The 22,806-nt window shown below is 41.3% G+C and overlaps 1 protein-coding gene across 6 annotated transcripts in view; it reads right to left on the reverse strand.

Moving 5' to 3' along the window:
• The window catches only part of LOC128665868 (pre-mRNA-processing factor 39), a 727,810-nt gene that overhangs the window by 549,149 nt on the left and 155,855 nt on the right, over positions 1 to 22,806 (reverse strand). For all 6 annotated transcript variants that reach the window (XM_053720108.1, XM_053720111.1, XM_053720107.1 and 3 more), the window contains exons 9-10: positions 19,775 to 19,901; positions 19,394 to 19,662 (exon numbers count right to left, since the gene is read on the reverse strand). In XM_053720108.1, coding sequence (XP_053576083.1) covers positions 19,394 to 19,662; positions 19,775 to 19,901 — 396 coding nt within the window. The remainder of the gene's footprint in view (positions 1 to 19,393; positions 19,663 to 19,774; positions 19,902 to 22,806) is intronic.

A 22,806-nucleotide genomic window follows, 5' to 3' on the forward strand; every position in this document is an offset into this window, starting at 1 on the left:
AAACAATTTTTTAAATATGGGGGGAGGGACGAAAGGTATACCGGGCCTTTCCCATTCTTTATTTACAATGTCCGCCACCCGCTTGGGTATAGGAAAAGCTTCTGGGAGCCCCGGGACCTCTAGGAACTTGTCCATTTTACATAGTTTCTCTGGGATGATCAAATTCTCACAATCATCCAGAGTGGATAATACCTCCTTAAGCAGAGCGCGGAGATGTTCCAACTTAAATTTAAATGTAATCACATCGGGTTCAGCTTGTTGAGAAATTTTCCCTGAATCTGAAATTTCTCCCTCAGACAAAACCTCCCTGGCCCCCTCAGACTGGTGTAGGGGCATTTCAGAACCATTATCATCAGCGTCCTCATGCTCTTCAGTATCTAAAACAGAGCAGTCGCGCTTACGCTGATAAGTGGGCATTTTGGCTAAAATGTTTTTGATAGAATTATCCATTACAGCCGTTAATTGTTGCATAGTAAGGAGTATTGGCGCGCTAGATGTACTAGGGGCCTCCTGAGTGGGCAAGACTCGTGTAGACGAAGGAGGGAATGATGCAGTACCATGCTTACTCCCCTCACTTGAGGAATCATCTTGGGCATCATTTTCAGTGTCACATAAATCACATTTATTTAAATGAGAAGGAACCCTGGCTTCCCCACATTCAGAACACAGTCTATCTGGTAGTTCAGACATGTTAAACAGGCATAAACTTGATAACAAAGTAAAAAAAACGTTTTAAAATAAAATCGTTACTGTCACTTTAAATTTTAAACTGAACACACTTTATTACTGCAATTGCGAAAAAGTATGAAGGAATTGTTCAAAATTCACCAAAATTTCACCACAGTGTCTTAAAGCCTTAAAAGTATTGCACACCAAATTTGGAAGCTTTAACCCTTAAAATAACGGAACCGGAGCCGTTTTTAACTTTAACCCCTTTACAGTCCCTGGTATCTGCTTTGCTGAGACCCAACCAAGCCCAAAGGGGAATACGATACCAAATGACGCCTTCAGAAAGTCTTTTCTATGTATCAGAGCTCCTCACACATGCGACTGCATGTCATGCCTCTCAAAAACAAGTGCGCAATACCGGCGCGAAAATGAGGCTCTGCCTATGATTAGGGAAAGCCCCTAAAGAATAAAGTGTCTAAAACAGTGCCTGCCGATATTATTTTACCAAAATACCCAGATTAAATGATTCCTCAAGGCTAAATATGTGTAATATATGAATCGATTTAGCCCAGAAAATGTCTACAGTCTTAATAAGCCCTTGTGAAGCCCTTATTTACTGTCTGAATAAAAATGGCTTACCGGATCCCATAGGGAAAATGACAGCTTCCAGCATTACATCGTCTTGTTAGAATGTGTCATACCTCAAGCAGCAAAAGACTGCTCACTGTTCCCCCAACTGAAGTTAATTCCTCTCAACAGTCCTGTGTGGAACAGCCATGGATTTTAGTAACGGTTGCTAAAATCATTTTCCTCTTACAAACAGAAATCTTCATCTCTTTTCTGTTTCAGAGTAAATAGTACATACCAGCACTATTTTAAAATAACAAACTCTTGATTGAATAATAAAAACTACAGTTAAACACTAAAAAACTCTAAGCCATCTCCGTGGAGATGTTGCCTGTACAACGGCAAAGAGAATGACTGGGGTAGGCGGAGCCTAGGAGGGATCATGTGACCAGCTTTGCTGGGCTCTTTGCCATTTCCTGTTGGGGAAGAGAATATCCCACAAGTAAGGATGACGCCGTGGACCGGACACACCTATGTTGGAGAAATATAAGTCTTCCAGACTCTATAATATATCTCTCGAGATACAGATTTACGAGCCTGTAACATAGTATTAATCACAGAGTCAGAGAAACCTCTTTGACCAAGAATCAAGCGTTCAATCTCCATACCTTTAAATTTAAGGATTTCAGATCCTGATGGAAAAAAGGACCTTGTGACAGAAGGTCTGGTCTTAACGGAAGAGTCCACGGTTGGCAAGAGGCCATCCGGACAAGATCCGCATACCAAAACCTGTGAGGCCATGCCGGAGCTACCAGCAGAACAAACGAGCATTCCTTCAGAATCTTGGAGATTACTCTTGGAAGAAGAACTAGAGGCGGAAAGATATAGGCAGGATGATACTTCCAAGGAAGTGATAATGCATCCACTGCCTCCGCCTGAGGATCCCGGGATCTGGACAGATACCTGGGAAGTTTCTTGTTTAGATGGGACGCCATCAGATCTATTTCTGGAAGTTCCCACATTTGAACAATCTGAAGAAATACCTCTGGGTGAAGAGACCATTCGCCCGGATGCAACGTTTGGCGACTGAGATAATCCGCTTCCCAATTGTCTACACCTGGGATATGAACCGCAGAGATTAGTCAGGAGCTGGATTCCGCCCAAACCAAAATTCGAGATACTTCTTTCATAGCCAGAGGACTGTGAGTCCCTCCTTGATGATTGATGTATGCCACAGTTGTGACATTGTCTGTCTGAAAACAAATGAACGATTCTCTCTTCAGAAGAGGCCAAAACTGAAGAGCTCTGAAAATTGCACGGAGTTCCAAAATATTGATCGGTAATCTCACCTCCTGAGATTCCCAAACTCCTTGTGCCGTCAGAGATCCCCACACAGCTCCCCAACCTGTGAGACTTGCATCTGTTGAAATTACAGTCCAGGTCGGAAGCACAAAAGAAGCCCCCTGAATTAAACAATGGTGATCTGTCCACCATGTTAGAGAGTGTCGAACAATCGGTTTTAAAGATATTAATTGAGATATCTTCGTGTAATCCTTGCACCATTGCTTCAGCATACAGAGCTGAAGAGGTCGCATGTGAAAACGAGCAAAGGGGATCGCGTCCAATGCAGCAGTCATAAGACATAGAATTTCCATGCATAAGGCTACCGAAAGGAATGATTGTGACTGAAGGTTTCGACAAGCTGTAATCAACTTTAGACGTCTCTTGTCTGTTAAAGACAGTCATGGACACTGAATCCATCTGGAAACCCAGAAAGGTTACCCTTGTCTGAGGAATCAAAGAACTTTTTGGTAAATTGATCCTCCAACCATGATCTTGAAGAAACAACACAAGTCGATTCGTATGAGATTCTGCTAAATGTAAAGACTGAGCAAGTACCAAGATATCGTCCAAATAAGGAAATACCACAATACCCTGTTCTCTGATTACAGACAGCAGGGCACCGAGAACCTTTGTAAAAATTCTTGGAGCTGTAGCTAGGCCAAACGGCAGAGCCACAAACTGGTAATGCTTGTCCAGAAACGAGAATCTCAGGAACTGATAATGATCTGGATGAATCGGAATATGCAGATATGCATCCTGTAAATCTATTGTGGACATATAATTCCCTTGCTGAACAAAAGGTAAGATAGTCCTTACAGTTACCATCTTGAACGTTGGTATCCTTACATAACGATTCAATATTTTTAGATCCAGAACTGGTCTGAAAGAATTCTCCTTCTTTGGTACAATGAAGAGATTTGAATAAAACCCCATCCCCTGTTCCGGAACTGGAACTGGCATAATTACTCCAGTCAACTCTACATCTGAAACACATTTCAGAAATGCTTGAGCTTTTACTGGATTTACTGGGACACGGGAAAGAAAAAATCTCTTTGCAGGAGGTCTCAACTTGAAACCAATTCTGTACCCTTCTGAAACAATGCTCTGAATCCAAAGATTGTGAACAGAATTGATCCAAATTTCCTTGAAAAAACGTAACCTGCCCCCTACCAGCTGAGCTGGAATGAGGGCCGCACCTTCATGTGGACTTAGAAGCAGGCTTTGCCTTTCTAGCTGGCTTGGATTTATTCCAGACTGGAGATGGTCTCCAAACTGAAACTGCTCCTGAGGATGAAGGATGAAAAGTTCCTTTCCCACCAGTAACAGTTGAAATAATGGAATCCAACTGAGAACCAAATAATTTGTTACCCTGGAAAGAAATGGAAAGTAAAGTTGATTTAGAAGCCATATCAGCATTCCAAGTTTTAAGCCATAAAGCTCTTCTAGCTAAAATAGCTAGAGACATAAACCTGACATCAACTCTGAAAATATCAAAAATGGCATCACAGATAAAATTATTAGCATGCTGAAGAAGAATAATAATATCATGAGAATCACGATGTGTTACTTGTTGCGCTAAAGTTTCCAACCAAAAAGTTGAAGCTGCAGCAACATCAGCCAAAGATATAGCAGGTCTAAGAAGATTATCTGAACACAGATAAGCTTTTCTTAGAAAGGACTCAATTTTCCTATCTAGAGGATCCTTAAACGAAGTACCATCTGACGTAGGAATAGTAGTACGTTTAGCAAGGGTAGAAATAGTCCCATCAACTTTAGGGATCTTGTCCCAAAATTCTAATCTGTCAGACGGCACAGGATATAATTGCTTAAAACGTTTAGAAGGAGTAAATGAATTACCCAAATTATCCCATTCTTTGGAAATTACTGCAGAAATAGCATTAGGAACAGGAAAAACTTCTGGAATAACCACAGGAGCTTTAAATACCTTATCTAAACGTTTAGAATTAGTATCAAGAGGACCAGAATCCTCTATTTCTAAAGCAATTAGTACTTCTTTAAGTAAAGAACGAATAAATTCCATTTTAAATAAATATGAAGATTTATCAGCATCAACCTCTGAGACAGAATCCTCTGAACCAGAGGAATCATCAGAATCAGAATGATGATGTTCAGTTAAAAATTCATCTGTAGGAAGAGAAGTTTTAAAAGATTTTTTACGTTTACTAGAAGGAGAAATAACAGACATAGCCTTCTTTATGGATTCAGAAACAAAATCTTTTATATTATCAGGAACATTCTGCACCTTAGATGTTGAAGGAACTGCAACAGGCAATGGTACTTTACTAAAGGAAATATCTGCTTTAACAAGTTTGTCATGACAATCAATACAAACAACAGCTGGAGGAATAGCTACCAAAAGTTTACAGCAGATACACTTAGCTTTGGTAGATTCAGCACTTGACAGCGATTTTCCTGTAGTATCTTCTGACTCAGATGCAACGTGAGACATCTTGCAATATGTAAGAGAAAAAACAACATATATATAAAGCAAAATTGATCAAATTCCTTAAATGACAGTTTCAGGAATGGGAAAAAATGCCAAAGAACAAGCTTCTAGCAACCAGAAGCAATAAAAAATGAGACTTAAATAATGTGGAGACAAAAGTGACGCCCATATTTTTTCGCGCCAAATAAGACGCCCACATTATTTGGCGCCTAAATGCTTTTTGGCGCCAAAAATGACGCCACATCCGGAACGCCGACATTTTTGGCGCAAAATAACGTCAAAAAATGACGCAACTTCCGGCGACACGTATGACGCCGGAAACGTTAATAGAATTTTTGCGCCAAAAAAGTCCGCGCCAAGAATGACGCAATAAAATGAAGCATTTTCAGCCCCCGCAAGCCTAACAGCCCACAGGGAAAAAGTCAAATTTTAAGGTAAGAAAAATGTTAAATTAAAAATGCATTATCCCAAATATGAAACTGACTGTCTGAAAATAAGGAAAGTTGAACATTCTGAGTCAAGGCAAATAAATGTTTGAATACATATATTTAGAACTTTATAAACAAAGTGCCCAACCATAGCTAGGAGTGTCACAGAAAATAAGACTTACTTACCCCAGGACACTCATCTACATATAGCAGATAGCCAAACCAGTACTGAAACGAGAATCAGCAGAGGTAATGGTATATATAAGAGTATATGGTCGATCTGAAAAGGGAGGTAAGAGATGAATCTCTACGACCGATAACAGAGAACCTATGAAATAGACCCCTTAGAAGGAGATCACTGCATTCAAATAGGCAATACTCTCCTCACATCCCTCTGACATTCACTGCACGCTGAGAGGAAAACCGGGCTCCAACTTGCTGCGGAGCGCATATCAACGTAGAATCTAGCACAAACTTACTTCACCACCTCCATCGGAGGCAAAGTTTGTAAAACTGAATTGTGGGTGTGGTGAGGGGTGTATTTATAGGCATTTTGAGGTTTGGGAAACTTTGCCCCTCCTGGTAGGAATGTATATCCCATACGTCACTAGCTCATGGACTCTTGCTAATTACATGAAAGAAAAGGCACACAATTTTGCAAAACAGTGAAAAAATGCAGCAAACTTTTCGAAATTTTTACAGTATGTACCTAAAGCATTATTAAGATTGCACCACTAGCAATATAAACGATTAACCCCTTAATGCCCAAACCGGATCGACAGAAGCCAAAAAAAACGGTTAAAGAAACTTCAGCATAAACTAGCCCTGTGATGTAAGCTTGAAATTCCATACTTAGTCTCTGAATACAGCTTACCCTTCCCTCATGGGGATATTAACAGTCTTTTCTAGCATTATCACAGTCTTGTCTAGAAATAAATGACTGAACATACCTTATTGCAGCCTAACCTGCAAACCGTTCACCCCAACTGAAGTTCTCTTGTACTCCTCAGTCCTGTGTGGGAACAGCAGTGGATTTTAGTTACAACTTGCTAAAATCATCTTCCTCCCTGCAGAAATCTTCATCTACTTTCTGCTAGAGAGTAAATAGTACACACCGGTACCATTTAAAATAAACTCTTGCTGGTAGAAAATAAAATCTACAATTCTAACACCACATTCACTTTACCCTTCCGATTGCTTAGAGCCGGCAAAGAGAATGACTGGGGGGTGGAGCTAGAGGGGGAGCTATATGGACAGCTCTGCTGTGTGCTCTCTTTGCCACTTCCTGTTGGGAAGGAGAATATCCCACAAGTAAAGGATGAATCCGTGGACTTGATACATCTTACAAGAGAAAGACCTTTTACGTTTATTAGAAGGTGGAAATGCAGACAAAGCCTTCTGGATAGAATCAGAAACAAATTCTTTAAAATTCATAAGTATATCATGTACATTAGAAGTTGAAGGAACTGCAACTGGCAATGTGCTATTACTGATGGACACACTATCTGCATGTAAAAGTTTATCATGACAACTATTCGGCGAAATAATTTCCACAATCTTACAACGAATGCACTTAGCTTTGGTAGAACCGATGTCAGGCAGCAATGTTCCAGCAGAAACTTCGGAGGCAGGATCAGATTGAGACATCTTGCAAAATGTAAAAGAAAAAACAACATATAAAGCAAAATTATTAATTTCCTTATATGACAGTTTCAGTAATGGGAAAAAAATGCAAATAGCATAGCCCTCTGATAGAGAAAAAGGCAAGAGGCAAACATCAATGGGGTATTAAAATAATGAAAAAGTTTTTTTTTTCCTCTTTTTTTTTTTTTTTTTTCTTTTTCTTTCCTTTTCCCTTTTTAAATACCTTACTCCTTTTTCCCCCCTTTCTCGTAAATAGTGAATATATAGGGTGAAAAAGGCCTGTCAAAGCACTTTCGATCCAGTCTTCCTCCTCCAAAAAAGATAATTAACTATCTAGGGTACAGATTTCAAACCCTATCTCCAAGCAAAGAGGACCCCCCCCCCTCCACTATAAACTCACATCATACAGCAGATCTAATCAGTAAGAAAATCAGTATATATCCAAACAATAATACATATGTCAGAAAACAATGGTATATAAAATGCTCAGGTAAGAATAGTATCAATAACCAGAGAACTTCCTTGGGTAGTAATTTGTAGTAGAGCAAGCTCTACCAAGCATAAGATAATACTAGTAAAATACCCAAAAGTCTTTAGGCAAATCAATAAGGTATTACTAAGTCCTTTTAGAGTCTCAGTTCTCCTTCTTAATTTGAACCAGCACAAACTTCGTTGTGGCTTTCAGTATTCCAGATTTTTTTTTTTTTTTTTTTTTTTTTAAGAGCTTCCTTTGGCACTCGAGAGGTTAGTAGCTCCAAAGAAAAAGCAGGCAAAGAATAACAGATTGCAAACAGATTTGTCCCCAACACTTTTGGTTAACCACAGCTGATCGGCCAGGATCATAATTAGATATCCAAAAAGTGACTTAGCTACTAGGAAATACGGCAGTCCTTATTATGATCAACCAAAGATAAAAATATAGGGCAATAAATGACAGTTTATTCAGACCGGCAAGAGGAAAAATGACAAAACTATACTTGCAACCAGGGACGCTCAGTGTGGGTATAGCTGCAAACGGAGCCGCAGTCCCTGGAACCAACCTGGTTATCACAGAGCAGGTATCTCCACCATCCAGCCTAGTTGTGACAGCCTGATTTTTACCCTGATGAGGTCGGTCCACTCAGCACGGATCCCTCCACGAAGAGTCGTCCCAGCCTCAGTCACGGGAGCGGTGTGTAGGCTTCCGGTCATGTTTCCGCTGTAGGCTGCTCTCTGTGTCACACTCTAACCAGTCCGTCCGGGAACACTCTCAACTGAACGGTACCAGGATTCGTATAAACCGGTAGGGCGCAGGTAATCAGATCACACCTCCATCCTCTGTGTCTGAGCCTCAGACAAGCAATATGCCCTTTCGCCAAAGTGTGCAAACTTCCAGCTGGTAGCCGATACTTACTGCTTTGTGCACCAGGACACAACGACCCTTAGTCAGTACAAGGGTAGGTGGTGAAAAGCTGGGGTAGGTAATTCACTGGTATCTGGATACACGCCGGCATGGAGCATGCTGTAACTGAGCTCCACCCCTAACGGAAGTCATATTACCACGTTAACTGTATTACCAATGGAATTTTTGAACTCCAGTTGATACGCCTGAGACACAATTTCTAGTGTCCAGGGATCCTGAACATCTCTTATCCAAGCCTGGACAAAGAGAGAAAGTCTGCCCCCTACTAGATCCGGTCCCGGATCGGGGGCCGCCCCTTCATGCTGTCTTGGGAGCAGCGGCGGGCTTCTTGGGTTGTTTACCCTTACTCCAAGCCTGATTGGGTCTCCAGACGGGCTTGGCTTGTGCCAAGTTCCCTTCCTGTTTGGCGGAAGAGGAAGAAGGGACTCCCTTGAAATTTTGAAATGAACGAAAACTACTCTGTCTCCTTTGTTTAGATGTCTTATCCTGAGGGAGGAGGTGACCCTTACCTCCCGTAATGTCAGAAATAATCTCTTTCAATTCAGGCCCGAATAGGGTCTTTCCTTTGAAAGGGATAACCAAAAGCTTAGATTTAGAAGACATATCCGCAGACCAAGAATTTAACCATAAGGTTCTGCATGCTAAAATGGAAAATCCTGCATTCTTAGCCGCCAACTTGGCGATTTGAAAAGCGGCATCCATAACAAAGGAATTGGCCAGCTTAAGGGCCTTAATTCTATCAATTATTTCCTCCAAAGGGGTCTCCGTCTTAAGGGACTCCTCTAAGGCGTCAAACCAAAAGGCAGCCGCAGTTGTGACTGGTACAATGCAGGCCGTCGGTTGTAATAGAAACCCTTGATGAACAAATAGCGTTTTCAGAAGACCCTCCAACGTCTTATCCATGGGGTTTTTGAAAGCACAAATATCCTCAATTGGGATAGTCGTACGCTTAGCCAGGGTAGAGAAAGCTCCCTCCACCTTAGGAATCGTTTGCCACGAATCCCTGACAGAGTCAGCTATAGGATACATTTTCTTAAAGTTAGGAGAGAGTGAGAACGGGACACCCGGTCTTTCCCATTCTCGCGTAACAATTTCCGAAATTCTCTTAGGAACCGGAAAAACATCCGAATAAGAAGGAATCTCTAAGTATTTGTCCATCTTACACAATCTCTCTGGCAGTAGCACAATCACAGTCGTCCAGAGTCGCTAAAACTTCCCGAAGCAAAAGGCGGAGATGTTCAAGCTTAAATCTGAAGGACATGACGTCTGAGAGCGCCTGAGGTAACACTTCCTGAGTCAGAAAGTTCCCCCTCAGACAAAAGCTTCCTACCCCCCAAATCAGATCTCTGGGAGGGCATATCAGAGATAGCCAACAAAGCATCAGAAGTCGCAGGAACCGCATTGGTTTCTGTCCTGCATCGTTTGCCCTGTAACACAGGCAATTTAGACAAAACCTCTGTGAGAGTGGATGACATAACTGCAGCCATATCTTACAAAGTGAAAGAAGCAGACGCAGTAGAAGAGCATGGCGTAGTTTCTGCGGGCGTTAAAGGCTATGACGCTTGGGGCGAAAACTGTGGCATACCCTGAGTCTTATCAGTCTGAGAACCGTCATTGGAGATATCTTTATTAAAGTTCTTAAAGAAAATTTGCTCCTTACATTCTAAAGCCCTTTCAATGCATGCAGGGCACAATGTACCAGTGGATTCCACAATAGCATCCAAACACATAGGACATGTAACGTTTTCAATGTCCTCCATAATAACAGATTTGCAAATGCAAGCGTGGTCAAAACACTGTTAAAACAATTTAGCAAAAATTTTTTAGTGAACTGTGTTCTAAATTTTAACCGTTTACACAGAGAACCCAAGTATTAAATTAATTTAGCCTCATTAGGAGCGGCTCAAAGCATGCTTTCGTACCCTTGTTGGGCCCTGCTAATACCCCAGTCACCTTTCCGCAGCTCTGCTGCGGTTCCTACCTGCCTCCGTGACCACCGCTTTCCTCCAACAGCGTGACTAGGACTATAGGGTGCAGTGGTGACTGTAGTTTAAAAATAAAAAACACCCGCCTTAAAATGACAGGGCGGCCCGTGGACTGGATACACCACTTGAGAAATAAATTTATCAGGTAAGCATAAATTTTGTTTTCTCTTGTAAGGTGTATCCAGTCCACGGATTCATCCATTACTTGTGGGATACCTATACCAAAGCTATAGGACACGGATGAAGGGAGGGACAAGGCAGGCGCTTAAAACGGAAGGCACCACTGCCTGTAAGACTTTTCTCCCAAAAATAGCCTCCGAAGAAGCAAAAGTATCAAATTTGTAGAATTTAGAAAAAGTATGAAGCGAAGATCAAGTCGCCGCCTTACAAATCTGTTCAACAGAAGCCTCATTCTTAAAAGCCCATGTGGAAGCTACTGCTCTAGTGGAATGAGCTGTAATTCTTTCAGGAGGCTGCTGGCCAGCACTCTTATAAGCTAAGCGGATTATACTTCTTAGCCAAAAAGAAAGAAGTTGCCGAAGCCTTTTGGCCTCTCCTCTGTCCAGAGTAGACAACAAATAATGCAGATGTTTGACGAAATTCTTTAGTAGCTTGTAAATAAAACTTTAAAGCACGAACCACGTCAAGATTGTGTAATAGACGTTCCTTCTTTGAAGAAGGATTAGGACACAGTGACGGAACAACAATCTCCCGATTGATATTCTTATTAGATACCACCTTAGGAAGAAAACCAGGTTTGGTACGTAACACTACCTTATCTGCATAGAAAATGAGATAAGGGGAATCACATTGTAAAGCAGATAACTCCAAAACTCTTCGAGCCGAGGAGATAGCTACTAAAAACAGAACTTTCCAAGATAAAAGCTTGATATCTATGGTATGCAAAGGTTCAAACGGAACCCCTTGAAGAACTTTAAGAACTAAATTAAAACTCCATGGCAGAGCAACAGGTTTAAACACAGGCTTGATTCTAATTAAAGCCTGACAAAACGCCTGAACGTCTGGAACCTCAGCCAGACGATTGTGCAAAAGAATAGACAGAGCAGAAATCTGTCCCTTTAAGGAACTAGCTGACAAACCCTTTTACAATCCTTCTTGGAGAAAGGATAATATCCTAGGAATCCTGACCTTACTCCATGAGTAACCCTTGGATTCATACCAATGAAGATATTTACACCATATCTTATGATAGATTTTCCTGGCGACAGGCTTTCGAGCCTGAATTAAGGTATCAATGACCGATTCGGAAAAACCACGCTTTGATAGGGATCAAGCGTTCAATCTCCAAGCAGTCAGACGCAGAGAAATTAGATTTGGATGGTTGGAAGGACCCTGAAGTAGAAGGTCCCGCCTCAGCGGCAGAGTCCATGGTGGAAGGGATGACATGTCCACCAGATCTACATACCAAGTCCTGCGTGGCCACGCAGGTGCTATCAAAATCACCTCCTGCTTGTTCTTGGCAATAAGACGAGGGAGCAGAGGAAAAGGTGGAAACACATAAGCCAGGTTGAAGGACCAAGGCGCTGCTAGAGCATCTATCAGCGCTGCCTTGGGATCCCTGGACCTGGATCTGTAACAAGGAAGCTTGGCGTTCTGACGAGACGCCATGAGATCCAGTTCTGGTTTGCTCCAAAGTTGAATCAACTGTGCAAATACCTCCGCATGGAGTTCCCACTCCCCCGGATGAAAAGTCTGTCGACTTAGAAAATCCGCCTCCCAGTTCTCTACTCCTGGGATATGGATAGCTGATAGATGGCAAGAGTGAACCTCTGCCCATAGAATTATTTTTGAAACCTCCAACATTGCTAGGGAACTCCTTGTTCCCCCTTGATGGTTGATGTAAGCTACAGTCATGATGTTGTCCGACTGAAATCTGATGAACCTGACCGCAGCAAGCTGAGGCCAAGTCTGAAGAGCACTGAATATCACTCTTAGTTTCAGAATGTTTATTGGAAGGAGTGCCTGGCATCTGTTGTTACTATTGTCCAATCTGGCCTGCGGAAGGTCATACCCTTGGACAGATGGACCAGAGATAGCCACCAGAGAAGAGAATCTCTGGTCTCTTGATCCAGATTTAGTAGAGGGGACAAATCTGTGTAATCCCCATTCCACTCACTGAGCATGCAAAGTTGCAGCAGTCTGAGATGTAGGCGGGCAAACGGCACTATGTCCATTGCCGCTACCATTAAGCCGATTACTTCCATACACTGAGCCACTGAAGGGCGAGAAGTAGAATAAAGAACACGGCAGGAATCTAGAAGTTTTGACAACCTGGTCTCTGTCAGGTAAATCTTAATTTCTACAGAATCTATCAGAGTTCCTAGGAAGGAAACTCTTGTAAGAGGGGATAGAGAACTCTTTTCCTCGTTCACCTTCCACCCATGAGACCTCAGGAATGCCAGAACAATGTCCGTTTGGGACCTGGCGATTTGAAAATTCGACGCCTGTATCAGAATGTCGTCTAGGTAAGGGGCTACTGCTATGCTCCACGGCCTCAGGACCGCTAGGAGTAACCCTAGAACCTTCGTAAAGATTCTTGGTGCCGTAGCTAATCCAAAGGAAAGAGCCACAAACTGGTAATGCCTGTCTAGGAAGGCGAACCTGAGAAACCGATGATGATCTCTGTGTATCGGAATGTGAAGATAAGCATCCTTTAGATCCACGGTAGTCATATTGACCCTCCTGGATCATAGGTAGGATGGTTCGAATAGTCTCCATCTTGAAGGATGGGACCCTGAGAAATTTGTTTAAGATCTTGAGATCTAAGATTGGTCTGAAGGTTCCCTCTTTCTTGGGAACTACAAACAGATTTGAATAGAAGCTTTGCCCCTGTTGCTCCTTTGGAACTGGGTGGATTACTCCCATAATTAGGAGGTCTTGAACACAGTGTAAGAATGCCTCTCTCTTTATCTGGTTTGCAGATAACTGTGAGAGATGAAATCTCCCTTTTGGGGAAGAAGCTTTGAAGTCCAGAAGATATCCCTGGGACACAATTTCCAAAGCCCAGGGATCCTGGACATCTCTTGCCCAAGCCTGGCCGAAGAGAGAAAGTCTGCCCCCTACTAGATCTGTTTCCAGATCGGGGGCTGATCCTTCATGCTGTCTTAGAGGCAGCAGCAGATTTTTTGGCCTGATTTCCTTTGTTCCAAGCCTGGTTAGGTCTCCAGACCGGCTTGGACTGGGCAAAATTACTCTCTTGTTTTGTATTAGAGGAAGTTGAAGCTGCGCCATTCTTGAAGTTTCGAAAAGAACGAAAATTAGTCTGTTTGGTCCTTAATTTGTTGGACTTATCCTGAGGAAGGGCGTGACCTTTTCCTCCAGTAATATCAGAAATGATCTCCTTCAGTCCAGTCCCGAATAGGGTCTGCCACTTGAAGGGAATGTTGAGAAGCTTAGACTTTGAAGTAACGTCAGCTGACCAGGATTTAAGCCATAGCGCCCTACGCGCCTGAATAGCAAAACCTGAGTTCTTAGCCGTTAGCTTGGTTAAATGAACAACGGCGTCAGAAAAAAATGAATTGGCTAGCTTAAGAGCTTTAAGCTTGTCAAGGATATCATCCAACGGGGTTTCTACCTGTAGAGCCTCTTCTAGAGACTCAAACCAGAAGGCTGCAGCAGCAGTGACTGGGGCAATGCATGCAAAAGGCTGGAGAATAAAACCTTGTTGAATAAAAATTTTCTTAAGGTAACCCTCTAATTTTTTGTCCATTGGATCTAGAAAAGCACAACTGTCCTCGACCGGGATAGTTGTACGCTACGCTAGGGTAGAGACTGCTCCCTCCACCTTAGGGACCGTCTGCCACAAGTCCTGTGTAGCAGCATCTATAGGGAACATCTTTTTAAAAACAGGAGGGGGAAAGAACGGTACACCTGGTCTATGCCATTCCTTAGAAATAATATCTGAAAACCTCTTAGGGATTGGAAAAACATCAGTGTAAACAGGCACTGCATAGTATTTATCCAACTTACACAATTTCTCTGGGACTACAATGGCGTCACAGTCATCCAGAGTTGCTAAAACCTCCCTGAGCAACACGCGGAGGTGTTCAAGCTTAAATTTAAACGTAGACATATCAGAATCAGGTTGAAGTGTCTTCCCTGAATCAGAAAAATCACCCACAGATAGAAGCTCTCCTGCTTCGGCACATTGTGAGGGTATATCAGACATAGCTACTAAAGCTTCAGAGAGCTCTGTATTTGTTCTAGCCCCAGAGCTATCTCGCTTTCCTTGTAACCCTGGCAGCTTGGACAATACCTCTGTAAGGGTATGATTCATAACTACCGCCATGTCTTGTAAGGTAAACGCAATGGGCGATCTAGATGTACTTGGCGTCCCTTGAGCGGGAGTTATAGGTTCTGACACGTGGGGAGAGTTAGTCGGCATAACTTCCCCCTTGTCAATTTCCTCTGGTGATAAATCTTTTAAAGCCAGAATATGGTCTTTATAATTTATAGTAAGATCAGTGCATTTGGTACACATTCTTAGAGGGGGTTCCACAATGGCTTCTAAACATAATGAACAAGGAGATTCCTCTATGTCAGACATGTTTAACAGACTAGTAATGAGATCAGCAAGCTTGGAAAACACTTTAATAAATGTTAAAAAGCAGAATGTAAAAAACGGTACTGTGCCTTTAAAGGATTACTTTCTGTTATAATTTTTAAGCAAAACAACTAACATATTAAAGTTAATAAACATTAATTAAAACCCACTGACCTATATTTTCTCCAAAACTAACTTTCATAACGTTATAAAAGTTATATATTTTATTCGCCGATGATGTCACGTTATCCTGCCCACTATTTTCAGCACTGCATGTTCAAAATACTTAAACCAATAACTTTGTGTTTAAAGCGCCATTTTCGAAACCTTTTTAAACGGATTGGTACAGAGCAAAGGATACCCACGGAGTGGGTTTGGAAAACAATTACATTTGCAGACAAGATTTCTGATATACGGTAGAGATATGTTAATGAAATGCTATTGATAAAAAAGCGTATTTGGGGTAGTTAGTAACAGGCATAGAAAATATTTACCTACAGTGGCCCTTTAAGGAAAAAAAAACAATCACAAACTGCAAATACAGTGAAAAAAAGCAGTAAACTCTACGAAATTTTTACAGTGTGTATAATAGACTAAAGTAGCATTGCACCCACTTGCAAATGGATGATTAACCCCTCAGTCTCAAAAACGAATTTAAAAAATGGTAAAACCGTTATAAACAGTCACAAGCAAACTGCCACAGCTCTACTGTGGCTCCTACCTGCCCATAAAATGACTTTTGTAGGCACAAAAACCCTTTACAGAGGTCCTATATGTCAGGGGACTCCTTCAGGGAAGCTGGATGTCTCAGACTGTATAAACAACTGCGCAATTAGAGCGCGAAAATAGGCCCCACCCACAATGCACTCAAAGTGAAAGGGCCTTAAATAACTATTCCTAGGAGAAATCTAGTCAGCCATGTGGAAAACTAGGCCCCAAATAAAGATTTATCACCCTCAGTAAAAAACGTTTTTTATATATCATGCAAACCTTTTACATACTAAGTAATAAGAGCAAGTAACATGAATATTACCCTTTACTGCAAGCATGATCCCAGTCGTTTGTTAAATCACTGTTATCAGGCTTACCTTAAATATATCAGGTACTGTCAGTATTTTCTAGTTATTCATCTCTCTAGAACAAAAATATACTGAACATACCTCAGTGCAGGTAATTCTGCAGGCCATTCCCCCAGCTGAAGTTTTCCCATACTCTTCAGTTATGTGTGAGAACGGCAGTGGACCTTAGTTACAACCTGCTAAGATCATCAAAAACCTCAGGCAGAACTCTTCTTCTAATTTCTGCCTGAAGTAAAACAGTACAACGCTGGTACCGTTTAAAAATAAACTTTTGATTGAAGATAAAATACACTATCACCACATATCTCTTGATACTTCCTTTCTTGTCGAGAGCTGCAAGAGAATGACTGGGAGTGGCAGTTAGGGGAGGAGCTATATAGACAGCTCTGCTGTGGGTGTCCTCTTGCAGCTTCCTGTTGGAAAGGAGAATATCCCACAAGTAATGGATGAATCCGTGGACTGGATACACCTTACAAGAGAAATGGCGATTTAACGCCATACACCGCAAATCAAATACACAGTGAAACACACCCTCTTACAAGTCCCCAGCGTCAGCCTAAAACCACTCTTAATAAAAAGTTATGCCCGTATATGTACTCGCATTAGCGCAGCACAATAACCTCCCAGCGCTTCCGGCCATTGCAATTGACACCGGACTGTCAGGGAAAATTTAACCAGATGTGGGTTGTCATCTTGTTTCTACTATAAATGACATACCGCCCACTTGTGTCGTCAGCCCTATTCAGAGCTTGCAAACATTGATCCTGTTCTGTTTTGGATCCTGTTAACATATAATAGGATAGCACAGTCCTCTTCTGAGATTAAGCCATAAAGCCCCAAAATAAAAAAGAACTGTACCTACCTCCATGCTGAGGAACAGCATGCAATTCCCAACTGTGTCAAAAGATCCACTTCTTCTCCTGAGGTCCTGTGAAAAAATAAAGGTCTTAGGAAAGTTCACTAAGTCCAGGACCAGGCAGCACCAATATGGGAGGCGCAGTGAGACTAAAATCTCACAAGTTCCCCTGACTGGTTCTTCCAGAAGCTGCCCAGCAGTAAAATAGTACACTTCGGCACCATTTAAAAATAAAAAACACTTGAAGAATCTAAAACTAAAACCTCACTCCTATCACTAATACAGGCAAAGAGAATGACTGGAGGGGGAGGGAAGGGAGGGGCTATATACGCAGCTCTGCTGTGGAGCTCTTTGCCTCCTCCTGCTGACCAGGATGCAATATCCCATAAGGATGAAATCCGTGGACTCGTCATATCTTGTAAAAGAAAATGCGCACTCCTGAGACTACCTACCAGCTTTTCACAAAAGGATAGCGATAGAAAACAGTTTTTGATTGGAAGAAAGTTTTTTTCTTTCTCAAATAAATCTGAATCATGAAAATATTGGGTCTCATATCATTTTAAGTGCACAATTATTATGAATGTTTTATCTATTAGAGGCATGTGTATGAAATTATACAAAAATAGGTTTTCATTTGGTCTCTCTAAGAAGATTTTGAAATATTCAAATTTTATGCACAATTCTGGGTTTCTATGTAGCTCTTCTAATCCTACACTTTATACCATCGTATATAGTAATCAAATATTATAAAACGCTGTCAGAATGTATAAACATTTGAAGTAAAGTTTGCTGAGAACTTAAGGGGTTACGTTAAAATTAACATTTTAGACCCAAATAAAACCTAATTTACCCCAAACACAGTGAGAATAATGGACTGAAAACATACAGCTGTGTTGTTTAGGCAAATAAAGTCCCATTGGAAAGATATACATTGCACTCCAATGAAATGTGAGTGTGTGCACATTAGATATTTAAATGTGTGTGTCAAATATTCTTGTTGTGTCATGTCATTTTTACCTGACCCCATAATAGTGGTGCAACATTCTAGTGAAAAGAATGAAAATGCATTAAAATTCAGTATTCAGATGTTATTTCCAGTGGTTTTGAATGTTACTTTTGTTCTCGAATGTTCATAGTTAAATAGAATATGCACATTCGCAAATTTTGAATGTAACATTTAACTTAACAAATACTATTCAGAAGTTCATGTTGTAGGGAATTTAGTAAACTGATACATAATATTAATTCATAATTCAAATGTTACATTTAAAGAGAGCATTACAAATATATAGATTCCAATTTTTCGAATTCGAATATTGCATAATTCAAAACAAATTAGAAAAATTTGAATAGAATATTACAATTAAAGAAAGCATTAGAAATACTATTACATTAAACAAATGTTAGAATGTTGTACAAACAATCAAAATTTGAAACAAACTAATGTGTTAAAATTCATTTAATTTGTCGAAACAGTAGACCATTAATACTAATGGCTATGACCCTAAATGCGAAATGATACAATAATCTATTAATCTACTGGCCAGCCAGATCTACTTGTAGAATCAGAATTACATTTAGACACACTAATGCTAAAGCTTAAAGGACCACTAAAGACAAAATTAAACTTTCATAATTCAGATAGAGCGCACAATTTAAAAAAACTTCAATTCACATCCATTATCTAAATACACACAATGTGTTTACAAGCACACTTTCCGAAGCACCATCTCCTACTGAGCAAGTGCAAGATTCACAGGATATATGTACATGCATTTTGTGATTGGCTGATGGCTTTCACATATTTCAGTGGGAAGGAAAATGAAACTAACTTTGAAATTTGTCAGGAAAAAAAATCTACTTCAAGTATAATTCAAACAGTGTTTTTGCATTGACTGTTTATTATTAATTGATTATGTAGCTATTCTACTGTTTAGTGGTCCTTTAACCCTTTCATGACAGGGTCATTTTGTCTACATCGGAACAACGTTCCAATGTAGACATATTGAAATCCTGCAATCGTACACTCAATCGCGGGATTTCAATTATGGGATTGGGTCCGGAGGCTGCCCCTATGACACTAAGCACGCCCTCCAGATCGCAATCGCATCCAGGAAGCGCCGTTGGCTTCAGGACAGCCAAACGGCTAGGATTTTCTATTCCGTCCTAACGGCGCTAAAGCCCATAACGGCATTAAAAGGTTAAAGAGGTAAATCATTTCACTGACATTTTAACAACTAGACAAGGGTGGAATTTCAGGATTTGGCATTTGTTTACAAAACAAATGCTGAATACTATTCTACAATGATATACCCGGCTCAAAATGTCTCCCATGTCTAATAATAACCTTCCACATCATCAGACACATCTCTATCTCTCCCATCTTACCGGATATTTGTCCAGCACTTTGCTTAATACATTCACAGCCTTCTCTGGATTTCCTTGGACCTTCAGTAGAAATCGAGCCAATTTTATGGCGTAGAAGACTTCTAATTCAGTGTCAGAGGTTTTTATTAGAGCTTCCAGAAGCAATTTCTCTGCTTCCGCTAGGTTTCCTCCCCGTCGTTCTAGACTTGCCCTTCTCAGGCGCACCAGAGCTAACCCTGGCACCACCTCTTCAAGAGTACTCAAAACGGAACGAGCAGACTCCAGACATCCTAGAGAAAGTGACCACAATTACTTTGACAAATTAAAAAGTGCTTTTGCTACACGTCATTTACAGTATGCTCATTAAGACCATTTACAAGGGCTAACTGTGTTTGGACATACCGTGTTTCTCCTCAAATGCTGCCCAGTGCAAATGTATGCTAGGTTTCTGTGGTAGATGGGTCTGACAAGCCCTCTGGAAAATAGAACGGGCTGCATCAACTGAATAACTCTCCATATACCGGATATACTGTGAAATAAAGAAAAAAAGTAACATTAATTTAACCTGTAACGTAAAAACAAAATTTATGCTTACCTGATAAATTTCTTTCTTTTGCGATGTACCAAGTCCACGGATTCATCCCAACTTGTGGGATATTGTCCTTCCTGACAGGAAGTAGGAAAGAGAGCATCACAGCAGAGCTGTCTATATAGCTCCCCCCTTAACTCCACCCCCCCAGTCATTCGACCGAAGGCCAAGGAAGAAAAGGAGAAACTATAAAAGGTGCAGAGGTGACTGAAGTTTACATAAAAAAAATACTATCTGTCTTGAATAGACAGGGCGGGCCGTGGACTCGCAAAAGAAAGAAATTTATCAGGTAAGCATAAATTTTGTTTTCTTTTGCATGATGTACCGAGTCCACGGATTCATCTTAACTTGTGGGATACCAATACCAAAGCTTTAGAACACAGATGAAGGGAGGGACAAGACGGGAACCAAATCGGAAGGCACCACTGCTTGCAAAACCTCTCTCCCAAAAATAGCCTCCGATGAAGCAAAAGTATCAAATTTATAAAATTTTGAAAAGGTATGAAGCGACAACCAAGTTGCAGCCTTACAAATCTGTTCAACAGAAGCATCATTTTTAAAAGCCCATGTGGAAGCTACCGCTCTAGTAGAATGAGCTGTAATCCTTTCAGGAGGCTGCTGTCCAGCAGTCTCATAAGCCAAACGGATGATGCTTTTCAGCCAAAAGGAAAGAGAAGTCGCTGTAGCCTTTTGACCCCTACGCTTTCCAGAATAGACAACAAAGAAGATGTTTGACGAAAATCTTTGGTTGCCTGCAAATAAAATTTCAAAGCACGAACCACGTCCAAGTTGTGCAACAGACGTTCCTTCTTACAAGGAGGATTAGGACACAGAGAAGGAACAACAATTTCTTGATTGATATTCCTGTTAGTAACAACCTTAGGTAGGAACCCAGGCTTGGTACGCAAAACCACCTTATCAGCATGGAACACAAGATAAGGAGAGTCACATTGTAATGCAGATAGTTCAGAAACTCTTTGAGCTGAAGAGATAGCTACTAGGAACAAAACTTTCCAAGATAAAAGCTTAATATCTATGGAATGCATGGGTTCAAACAGAACCCCCTGAAGAACTCTAAGAACTAAATTTATACTCCATGGCGGAGCAATAGGTTTAAACAGAGGCTTAATTCTAACTAAAGCCTGACAAAAAGCCTGAACGTCTGGAACATCTGCCAGACGCTTGTGCAACAAAATAGACAGAGCAGATATCTGTCCCTTTAGGGAACTAGCTGATAATCATTTCTCCAATCCCTCTTGGAGAAAAGACAAAATCCTAGGAATCCTGATTTTACTCCAGGAGAAGCCTTTGGATTCGCACCAAAAAAGATATTTACACCATATCTTATGATAAATTTTCCTGGTAACAGGCTTTTGAGGCTGAATCAAGGTATTTATGACTGACTCGGAGAAACCCCGCTTTGATTGAATCAAGCGTTCAATCTCCAAGCAGTCAGTTGCAGAGAAACTAGATTTGTATGCTTGAATAGACCTTGAATCAGAAGGTCCTGTCTCAATGGCAGAGACCATGGTGGAAGGGATGACATGTCCACCAGGTCTGCAAACCAAGTCCTGCGTGGCCACGCAGGCGCTATCAGAATCACCGATGCTCTCTCCTGTTTGATTCTGGCAATCAGACGTGGAAGGAGAGGAAAAGGTGGAAACACATAAGCCAGGTTGAACGACCAGGGTACTGCTAGAACATCTATCAGTACAGCCTGAGGATCCCTTGACATGGAGCCATAACGAGGAAGTTTGGGGTTCTGACGAGACACCATCAGATCCAACTCTGGTGTGCCCCATAGCCGAACCAGCTGAGCAAACACCTCCGGATGGAGTTCCCACTCCCCCGGATGAAAAGTCTGACGACTTAGAAAAACATAATTTATGCTTACCTGATAAATTTATTTCTCTTCTAGTGTATCCAGTCCACGGATCATCCATTACTTGTGGGATATTCTCCTTCCCAACAGGAAGTTGCAAGAGGATCACCCACAGCAGAGCTGCTATATAGCTCCTCTCCTCACTGCCATATCCAGTCATTCGACCGAAACAAGCCGAGAAAGGAGAAACCATAGGCTGCAGTGGTGACTGTAGTTTAATTAAAATTTAGACCTGCCTGAAAAGGACAGGGCGGGCCGTGGACTGGATACACTACAAGAGAAATAAATTTATCAGGTAAGCATAAATTATGTTTTCTCTTGTTAAGTGTATCCAGTCCACGGATCATCCATTACTTGTGGGATACCAATACCAAAGCTAAAGTACACGGATGATGGGAGGGACAAGGCAGGTACTTAAACGGAAGGAACCACTGCCTGTAGAACCTTTCTCCCAAAAATAGCCTCCGAAGAAGCAAAAGTATCAAATATGTAAAATTTGGAAAAAGTATGAAGCGAAGACCAAGTTGCAGCCTTGCAAATCTGTTCAACAGAGGCCTCATTTTTAAAGGCCCAGGTGGAAGCCACAGCTCTAGTAGAATGAGCTGTAATCCTTTCAGGAGGCTGCTGTCCAGCAGTCTCATAGGCTAAACGGATTATACTCCGAAGCCAAAAAGAAAGAGAGGTTGCCGAGGCCTTCTGACCTCTCCTCTGTCCAGAGTAAACAACAAACAGGTTAGATGTTTGGCAACAATCTTTAGTAGCCTGTAAGTAAAACTTCAAGGCACGGACTACGTCTAGATTATGCAAAAGACGTTCCTTCTTTGAAGAAGGATTAGGACATAATGATGGAACAACAATCTCTTGATTGATATTCTTGTTAGAAACCACCTTAGGTAAAAACCCAGGTTTTGTACGCAGAACAACTTTATCTGAATGAAAGATCAGATAAGGAGAATCACAATG

Source organism: Bombina bombina, chromosome 7 (assembly GCF_027579735.1).
Source record: "Bombina bombina isolate aBomBom1 chromosome 7, aBomBom1.pri, whole genome shotgun sequence".
Lineage (NCBI taxonomy): Eukaryota > Metazoa > Chordata > Amphibia > Anura > Bombinatoridae > Bombina > Bombina bombina.